This window comes from Arachis ipaensis, chromosome B02, assembly GCF_000816755.2.
Source record: "Arachis ipaensis cultivar K30076 chromosome B02, Araip1.1, whole genome shotgun sequence".
Classification (NCBI taxonomy): Eukaryota; Viridiplantae; Streptophyta; class Magnoliopsida; order Fabales; family Fabaceae; genus Arachis; species Arachis ipaensis.
Genome location: NC_029786.2, coordinates 93,781,626 through 93,792,305, shown reverse-complemented (window position 1 = coordinate 93,792,305; position 10,680 = coordinate 93,781,626). Strand labels below are relative to the sequence as shown.

The following is a 10,680-nucleotide window of genomic DNA, read 5'->3' as shown; positions in this document are numbered from 1 at the left end:
AAGGACGATTTTAAAACAAACTAAAAATTTGGGGACCATTTTTGAGCGAAAAAAATGCGAGGGACGAAATAAATTTTCAGACCCTACGTTGGGGACCAAAATCATACTTAACCCTTTATATTAAATAATTTATAAGATTCAGATTGAGTTGGTAACATTATTGTGAGCATGCAATTTAAAAAGTTCATAAAACACTTACAACTGGTCTTTTTTTTCCAGTTTATATTGGTTCAAAATTTCATGTTTGTGTAGCTTGTATGTGCATTGCAAAATTTTTAGCCTTTTTTTCCTAAACCATATGTTACAGAATTAACTAAGTCATACTAACTACTAAGTTTAAAGTCACTTTTTTTTAATAACCCTTTCATATATGTTAGAAGTTAGAACCAAATAAAAATAAATATATAACTAATATATATTTGATAATTTGAATAATTAATTAATATTCAATTTTGACAAATTATTTATTCATTTTTAATTATATATTTTTATTAGTAACTACATAAAATTAACTAGTCTATGATTTCAATTCTCTTATTTTTGCTATATAATTTTATATTTTAATATATAAAAATTAAAATTACTTATATTTAAAATAAACTTTATGCATAATTCTTTAATTATGTAATATATACATGATGAATTATTGGCTAGTGTTAATTTTTTTTTTTTTGATGACTGAAATAAAAACAAAGAAAAACAAAACAAACAAAACAAGGAACTGCTTAAATAGAGGGACAGTCCCTTTTAAGACTACTCTTAAACTCCTCCCAAGGTGAAAGAAGCTCCACATGTGAAAGTTGTAATGGAAGCTTCACTTCTCCTCTTGTTCTTTCTTGCATAAAGTCTTTAGTGGGGTATTTTTTTGGCAAATAACTGTGTCAAAAAAATAGAATTAGTTAAGGCTGAAGCTATGGAAGGTGTTGCAAACTCGCGAGTATATTATAACGGTGAGGTTATAACAAATACACATGAAGGAGTGACTTTTGTTTGTGAATGTCCGTTGTTATTTGCCATTCCATGTACCATGGGTTTTGTCGAGTTGCAAAATGGTCTTTGTAATAACATTCAAAGCCACATTTTGAAAAGGGTGAGCAATCTTTTATACAGAAGTCATGTGCAAGTATTTGGTGGGTTAATACAGTTTCAAATAATGCCCATCACTGACGATGCCAGTATGCAGCAGATGTTGTATATTTATCAACAAACCCGATCTCACGTGCCGATGATAGAGCTGTACGTTGAGTTTGAACAGCAGTCGGGGATGAGTATGGTCGGCGATGAGATCAATGTTGATGAGTTCGGGGATATAGATTGGGCAGAAGATAATAATGACAGTGAAGACGAATTTGAAGCTAACTATGAAGTCGATGACGAAAACGATGACGGAGACTTGGCAGACAATCCGGCGGTGCAAGATGAAACAAATGCGATTGTAAACCAGCACCCGTTTGGTGTTCCGCCTTTTATGCGGACTCTAGATCTCGAAGCCATGCATGCTCCGGAATTTCCTGAGTATGCGAATATAGGTATGTCATAATTATTAACTGAAGTTTTCTATAGTGCTTATTTTATTTGCCTTGTCTGACTGATGGCGGTGCGCATGTCGTAGGTGAAGGCAACGTTGCGGCGGAAGATGGCGATTTTAGTGTCGGAATGAAATTTGGTTCGAGAGAGTCGGTGATATCTGCAATCAAAAGCTACACCATCTCTAGAGGAGTTGATTACACTGTGTATGAGTCTGAGCCGCAGACATTCTATGCAAAATGCAAGGGGTATGGTGCAGGGTGCGACTGACTTATCCGAGCTAGCTTGATTCGAAAAAAAGCTTGTTGGGAGATTAGGAGATACAATGGCAAGCACACGTGCACCATGGGCATGATTTCACAAGATCATGCCAAGTTGGACTCAGACACAATTACAGATGCCATTATTCCATTGGTCGAAGCAAACCCCTCGATAAAGGTGAAGTCTGCTATTGCAGAAGTTCAAGGCAGGTTCAACTATACTGTGAGTTACCGCAAGGCTTGGTTGGCAAAGCAGAAAGCTGTCGCAAAAATTTTTGGTGATTGGGAAGTTTCTTACCAGACTTTGCCAGTATGGTTGAAAGCAATGACAGTGAAGATGCCAAGGTCTCGTGTTCAAATTAAAACGCTCACCGTTTACCATGAGAGTGAGGAGGTTCAAGGTGTAAGAGTTCTGCACCGCGTTTTTTGGAGCTTCTATTCGTGTATTGTAGCATTCAGACACTGCAAGCCACTGGTGCAGGTTGATGGCACGCACCTGTACGGAAAATATAAAGGAGCATTTCTGGTAGCGGTTGCACAAGATGGGAATCAAAACATTGTGCCTATTGCATTTGCGATTGTTGAGGGCGAGACAGCAGACGTGTGGGAGTTTTTCCTAACCAATTTGCGGAGATATGTTGTTATCATTGATGGTGTGGGTATTATTTCTGACCGCCATACCTCCATCGACGCTGCAATAGCTCGCAGTAACGGTGCATGGTCACCACCAAGGGCGTGACACATGTATTGCATCAGGCACATCGGGTCCAACTTCTTAAGGAGGTTCAAGGCTCCATATTTGCATAAACTCGTAGTGAATACAGGTATTTCAAATTGCTGTTATGGTTCTATTCATAGTAAATTTGTGGCATCTGCTTATGATTAAATGGTTTATTCAACAGGCTATTCTAGCTGCAATGTATTATAGCGGTCAAATCTCCACCTGTTAACCCATTCACTGTAAATCTCTCTCCAGTCATGATTCTGTGCTCCTGTCAATCGCTTGCAATGATCACGACCAAGGTCGAACGCCGGGCCTGGTGGAAGCTGTTGCATCCCGAACTGTCGTCTAACTCGGCCTGTCGGGTGCCATTCTATGCACTCGAATGACACTAGCGGCGACTGGGTGGAGCAGATAGCCAAGTGGGGAGCGAGGACATCCGGAACTCCCACTCCCATATACGACCGCCATATAAACTGCACATTAGTTACCAAGAGGCCTATTAGAAAAATTATTCGTCTGAATAAAAACATTGAAAATTAATGGTTACAACTTACATCGTCAAATCCCATGTCGTCGAGTACTCGCCTAAAATGCTCTGTAGGCCGCCGTGTATATCTTGTATGTCGGCGCCAATGACTCCACCTAACAAAACCGATAACAATAACAGTAACAATAACAATAACAATAACAATAACAATAACAATAACAATAACAATAAAAGGCTATACCTTTGCGCGAGTAGAATACCAACATCGACGAGCTGATCGCGGGGTATAGGTGCCAGGAACGGCATACGCTCCCATACCCAAACAAAAAGCAGTATCAGTGGGCCATCCATCTCTTTGCAGTTGTATCGTGAAGCACGACACAACGATCTGTATAGGTGTGCCAGACTGGCTGCCCCCAACTATATGCTGAAATCCGGTGGAAATCCCGAAGTAGCGGTAGAAACTTCGAGTTCAACGAAGTGGTCGACTTATTCGGAAACACAACCGTTCCGAGCACGCAGAAAATGTGCGACCGAACGTAACACTCAATAGACTCCTGAGTGTCACACGTCTCGGTATCTCTGCACCGCCGGACCCAGGGTATACTAACCTTACCCAATACGTGATCCTGCGGACCGGGCTCCCGACCAAAACACGTGATACAGTTCTCCACCAAAAACTGGTGACTGCTGTCTGATTTACCAGTAACGGGCTCCCCATTAATCGGGAGGCCAAGAATATATGAAACATCTTCCAACGTCACTGTCACCTCACCGACCGAAAGATGAAATGTATGGGTCTCCAGCCTCCATCTTTCGACCAAAGCACTCAGTAGTGCAGAATGACCTCTCAGTTCGCCTACTCGTGAAACGTGTTGAAACCAGTCAGTGCTAGTGAAACTGCAGCTACCTCGTTAAAGGTCTCTGGCAAATCTAATTTTCTGGGCAACAAATTCCTAATAGCCTGCAAAAAAAATTAACAATAATAATAAATAACGTTATGATAAAAAAACGGTTTATTTTTAACAAATACATTATTATAAACATGTAACAATATCAAGGTTCAGAAAATCGGACCGGTCATCAAACCGCTCTAGTCACTGGTTTACTGGTTCACTGGTCTAATCGGTCCAACCGGTGGTTTAACCAGAAAAACCGTTTTGGAATAGAATAATAAATAAATTATAAATACACATCCTAAAATATAATTATAGTCTAATATAAATCTTAAAATATCTTCAAAATTTAAAACACAACATAAAATATCATCAACCAAATACATATGATCTTATCAAAATCCAAACTCAAAAGTTAAATAGTAATAAAAGCATATCTAAATATTAAAACCAGAAGAAGCAGATGATTGGCTAAGAACTATATATACTGCAATGTTTCATAAGGCCTAAACATTAAAACCAAGGTAATAATAATAATGCTACAACTTTTAATTACAATATAAAAATTTATATAGACAGGATTCTCTCTATAGGTGACAAAAACATAACTAATCACTACTTTCCTCTTATGTCTTATGCACAGAAGTTGATAGAATACAAGAAAGAAAGAATAGGAACTTGAGATTTGAGAAGGCATATGGGATATAAGAAAAAAGAAGACAGAACAAATAAACCCTATGATCATTAAACTAAACAACCAAAAACCAAAAATAATTTGACAATTGCAGGAATAATACTTATGATAAACTGTGTATACTATAAACAAACATTAATAAATTGGTTGTCCTACACAGTTAATAGGAACTATTATTCTACTACCCTAGTTCCAAATGCTTCTCTTTTTAGATCCCCAACAGTATAACAAAATTATCTTTGTGAGCTGTTCACATCCTTGTTGGGATTTAATTACAAAGGTGTGAAATATGGTGTCATTTGCAGCTGCGAGTTTTTCAATAACATTGATTTGTGCCTCTTGGAATGTTTGGATCACTCTTGAAACTGGATGAGAATCAAGAGGGCCACTCACCCTAACAATCACCTCATCCTGTGCTGCTTCAATATCCACATCAGCATTAACAAAACAGAGTAACAAATTAACAATTACAAAGTAACAAATTAAACAAGGTAACAAATTAACAGTTACAGAACAACAAAAGTGCAAAACACTAAATTGAAGACCGAAGAAATTGAACAGAAATCAAAGTTCCCAGAATTGGCTGTTGATCCCAAATTTTCATTGCATTGGCAGCCATTCAACACAACACAATTCTGCCTAGTGCCTATAGGATTTAGCCATTCAACACAACACAAAAACATCAATTGGCTGGAAAATACCAAAACAGCAAGACACATTAGGCGTTCTAAAGCAGCAAAACACCAAAACAATACAACATCAACATTAGGCGTTCTGGAATCAGAACCATACATTCTAACATAGAAAATGAAAGTATGAAACAGAGAAGATGAAACAGAGGATTCACTCACCTGGGTGCTGACGAAGCGAAGACCAGCGACGACGAAGGGAGAGGCCAGCGAAGACGAAGCGGCGGTGCTGAGGAGCAGGCGATGGCGGTGGCAGCCTGAGGACCACGGGGACGCTGGGAGCCTGGGATTGCTTCAGAAGGGGATAGGCTGAGATGAATGAACGGGCGAACTGGGGAAGAGACCACGCGACGGTGGTGGCAGTCACGACCAGCAAATCCCGGCGACGGCGGTGGCGACTGGGCTGGGGTTTTCGAATGCTTCAGAAGGGGCTAGGGTTCACCGTTCACGCCTAGAATCTGGAGTGAGACTGAGATGAATGAACGGAAGAAGAGACCACGCGACGGTGGTGGCGGTCATGACCTGCAAACCCCGGCGACGGCGGTGGTGTCTGGGCTGGGGTTTTCGAATGCTTCAGAGGGCTAAGGTAGGGTGTGAGAGTAACTGAGCAAGAGACAGTGAGAGTGAGACTGCGATTTGGGAATGGGGAAGAAGGGGCCAAGGGGGGTTCTGAGTGGTAACGGGTCGGGCGAGTCGGGCGGGTCGGGTTTCATTTTTTTTTTTAAATACCATTAAAAACGGCGCCGTTTAAGTTTTTTAGAAGAACCGGCCGGTCACCGATTCGGTCCAACCGGCCGGTTTTTAACCGGTTCAGCGGTTTCTTTGCGGTTTTTTCCACCGGTTAATACAGGAGGACCGGACCGCATGCATTGTCGGTTCGTGGTTAAACCGGTCAAACCGGCCGGTCCGGTCCAATTTTCAGACCCTTGAACAATATACTAATCATAACTAATCCAATACTTCTCCTAAAACAGATAATAATAATAACACGGTTACTAATCCTAATAATACTAGTTATAATAATAACAATAACAACATTATTATTATTATTATTATTATTATTATTATTATTATTATTATTATTATTATTATTATTGAATATATACATATATATATCATTAAACATTAAAAAAATTTACTTACCCATTGAGGATGATCCAAGTACTCAATAATGTGTTCTTCCGATTTAGTAAAATTACGAACCATTTTTGATTTTATAATATTTAACCAAAATTTTCTATTCTTCTTCTTCCTCACAAAATTTCAGCAGAACTTTGCAACTTAGAACACCAGCAACCCTTGTCTTTGCTTCCTGTGTTTTGCTTTCAGTTTCGGTTTTATAGACTCCATCACCACCCTCTTCAAACACGTGGCGTTCATACAACATGGGAGCCTGCCAAACGCAACTTGCGTTTTGCTCCTAACTACTGCCAAATGCATCTTACGTTTTGGGAGTTTCAAGTGGTCAACATGTTTAGTATTACCTGCATGCAAGGAGCAGGACGAACACGTTTCGAGGCTTGAACTTCCTCATCTGCCAAACGCATGTTGCGTTTTGGAGGCTCTGCCATTTTCAGGTGTACTCAAAACGTAACCTGAGTTTTGCAGGTTACTGAGACTTGCAGATCCATATTTGTGGATTATACTCCATGAAACAATATATCAGAACAACACCATTTTATCTTCTATTCTTTAAATAATTTTCGAGTTTGGAAAGGTTTTCAAATATGCCATTGTCCTTTTCTGACATATTGATATTTCAAATCTCATAACCATTAAAATTTATATTAAATAATTTATAAGATTCAGATTGAGTTGGTAACATTATTGTGAGCATGCAATTTAAAAAGTTCATAAAACACTTACAACTGGTCTTTTCTTTTTTCAGTTTATATTGGTTCAAAATTCCATGTTTGTGCAGCTTGTATGTGCATTGCAAAATTTTTAGCCTTTTTTTTCTCAAACCATATGTTACAGAATTAACTAAGTCATACTAACTACTAAGTTTAAAGTCACTTTTTTTTAATAACCTTTTCATATATGTTAGAAGTTAGAATCAAATAAAAATAAATATATAACTAGTATATATTTGATAATTTGAATAATTAATTAATATTCAATTTTGACAAATTATTTATTCATTTTTAGTTATATTAAAAATATACATGCTTCCTTCACTCATTAAGTTGAAATTCTATGATTTGGAAGTTTTGAGAAAATGAGATTTTGAATAAATAGAGATAGAGTAGAGAAGAAAAAAAAAGTAAGATGCTAGTATTAATTTTTTTTTGGTGACTGAAATAAACTAAACAAAGAAAAACAAAACAAACAAAATAAGAAATTGTTTAAATAGAGGGATAGTCCCTTTTAAGACTACTCTTAAACTCCTCCCAATGTGAAAAAAGCTCCACATGTGAAAGTTGTAACTTCATCGCCATCTTTGCCATAGTATCTGCCACCGTGTTGGCATATCTCATAATCAAATGAAAGTCAATACGCCAATTCCAATGCATGATATCTCTTATTTTGAGCGCCAATGGATCAATAAACCCAAAACCATCTTGAGTAACAAGATTAAATGCTTCCACACAATCCGTCTCACAAATAACATCTCGTTGATCCACATCCCAAGCTAAGAGATATCCTCTCCAAATGACAAACAATTCTCCTTGAAGAATACTATTACTCTCAATCATTCCCAAACACCCCATTTGCCAACTCCCATTACAATCTCTAATAACACAAGCAAAACCAACACTATCACCCCGAACCAAAATAACTAGCATCACAATTAATCTTAAAAGTATCAATAGATGGGGGATTCCAAAAACCATTTAGAGTAGAGAGAAGAGACATACGTTGTGATTCAAAAATATTCCTAAGCTCCTTTTCTGAAGTTAATGCCAGACAAATCACTTTTTCCGAAGGCCAAGTTTCATGAAGATTAAAGATGTCATTATTTCTTGCTCGCCATATCCACCAAAGTCCCGAAAAGAACTTGAACGGATGCTCTCTGCTATGATACAAGAACCAGATCTTCAAATCCAAAGAATGACAAGAAATATCCAACCTATGCCAGACAAGCTGATCTTTTGGACAATCCCGAATACAATGTAAAACCGATTCCTGGCTAGAAAGACTTCTTGGACACCTATCCGATGACGACATTCCTCTTCTAAAGTGAAAACTTGCAGTAGGAAGAGCCTCCTTAAGACACAACCAAGCCAAAAACTTATGCTTTTCCGGAACAAGCTGACGCCAAAGCCAAAGCCAATTCTCCCGCTCCTCCCAACCAAATAGCTGTTTACACAACCACAAGTAACCATCGCGTGAGTCATAGACTTTGGCAGCAGACCCACACCAATACCAATCCACTTCCGGACCTGCTTGTTCATCTGGATTGTAAGAGAGAATATTACCTTTTAAATTTTGAGATAAAAGAGAATAAAAAGTATCCAAATGCCACCTACCAACCGACCAAATATCCTGTATCCAGAGATTCGAATCAGAAATGTGAACATAATCCATCTCATTAGATAACCGTCCTTCTCTCCTCCAGCTAGAAAACCAAAAATTCTTGTTCAAATCTCCAATACACCAAGCAAACCCATCCTTCAACACTTCCCAAGCCTTGCAAAGATACCTCCAAATGGGAGAGGCCTTGTTCTTAGGATAACTAAAACAGTCATATAGAGATGATCGGTATTTGGCATCCAACAATTGGACCCATAGCTTGTTTGGCTGCTGGAAAAAAGTCCAAACTAGCTTCCCAAGAAGAGCAATATTTACACAATAAGGATCTTTAATCCCCAAACCTCCATATTTTTTTGGAGTAACCAGTACCTTCCAACTAACAAGATTCAATTCTCTTCCATCAACTTGTCCTTTCCAAAGAAAATTTCTCATCATAGACTCCGATTTACTAATGATTTCTTTGGAAAAAATAGAGACCTGCATCTGGTACGTGGGAATAGCGGCTGCAACAGAATTAACCAAGCAGAGTCTACCAGCCCGATTGAGTAAATTCCCTTTCCAGCCTGCTAGCCTACTCCGAATCTTATCCAGGACACCATTGAAAGTTGAACGAGTCACCCTAGAATGGCTAAGGGTAACTCCAAGATACCTGCCCAAGTCCTGGACAAATCTGATAGAGGATACCCCAGTGAAAACTTCTTTCCTTGTTGCAAAGACATTCTTGGAGCAAAGCGCTTTAGACTTCTCCACATTAATCTTCATCCCAGATGCTTTGCAAAAAGTCTCTAAAACCAACATCACATTTTGCACTTGTCTCTTTGTAGCTTTACAGAATAGAAGCAAGTCATCTGCAAACATTAAGTGGGATATTCTTGGTCCCCCTCTAGAAATAGCAACCGCCTTCCACAAGCCCAAATCAACCTGATGACTTATAAAGCATGCCAATCGCTCCATACACAACACAAAACGATAGGGTGACATAGGGTCTCCTTGTCTAAGACCTCGGCTAGGAGTGAAGCCATTCAGACGATTCCCATTCCAAAGAATAAATAAGGAAGAAGCAATGACACAATTCATAATTAAATTAATTGTAGGAATAGGAAAACCAAAGCCCTTAAGGGTATGAGCTAAAAACCTCTAGTCAACTCTGTCATAAGCTTTCTGCAAATCAATCTTAAAGGCCAGTGTGCCTTTCTTTGATTTAGTCTTCTTCATAAAGTGGAGAACTTCTTGAGAAATAATGATGTTGTCAGGAGTTCCTCGTCCCGGAATAAATCCTCCTTGAAGCGGGCCAACAATCTCCGCAAGATGAGGACGAAGCCTATTAACAAGGACCTTCGTTATGATCTTGTAAACTACATTGCAGAGACTAATCGGCCTAAAATCTTTCATAGATACCGGTGATTCAACCTTTGGAATAAGAACCAGTAAAGTCTCCAACATTCTCGGATCAAGAGTAACACCGGAGAATACCTGCTTAACCATCTTCCAAACATCAAGACCAATGATCTCCCAATATTCTTTGAAGAAGAAAGCTTGAAACCCATCAGGACCCGGAGCTTTAAAAGAGTTCATGTAAAAAACAGCTGTTCTGACTTCCTCTATAGTAACTGGTGCCGTAAGATTATTGCAAGCTTCCTCATTCAGAGAAGGAAGAGGCACATCACTAAGGCAACCCAAATTAACATCATCCAAATGACAGAATAAGCTTTTATAGAAAGACTCTGCTTCTTGACTCAGAACCTCTGGATCAGTTTTCCACACTCCATCCTTGAGAAAAAGGCCATGAATCTTATTATGCTTCCTTCGCGCAAGAGTTTGAATATGAAAGAATCTTGTATTCCTATCTCCGAACCTTACCCACTGCTCTCTGGACTTTTGGAACCATAGGAGCTCTTCTTGCACTAGAGTATTATTATAATCATCAAG

The 10,680-nt window shown here is 38.7% G+C and overlaps 1 protein-coding gene and 1 pseudogene across 1 annotated transcript; one reads left to right on the top strand and one right to left on the bottom strand.

Moving 5' to 3' along the window:
- On the top strand, positions 1,873-2,526 carry LOC107627677. The gene has a single exon (XM_016330503.1). The coding sequence runs from the start codon at positions 1,873-1,875 to the stop codon at positions 2,524-2,526; it is 654 nt and encodes a 217-aa protein (XP_016185989.1).
- The window catches only part of LOC107627676, a 7,102-nt pseudogene continuing 4,020 nt past the window's right edge, over positions 7,599-10,680 (bottom strand).

Coding starts and splice junctions, on each gene's coding strand:
- LOC107627677 (XM_016330503.1), top strand. CDS start 1,873: ATGGGCATGATTTCACAAGATCATGCCAAGTTGGACTCAGACACAATT.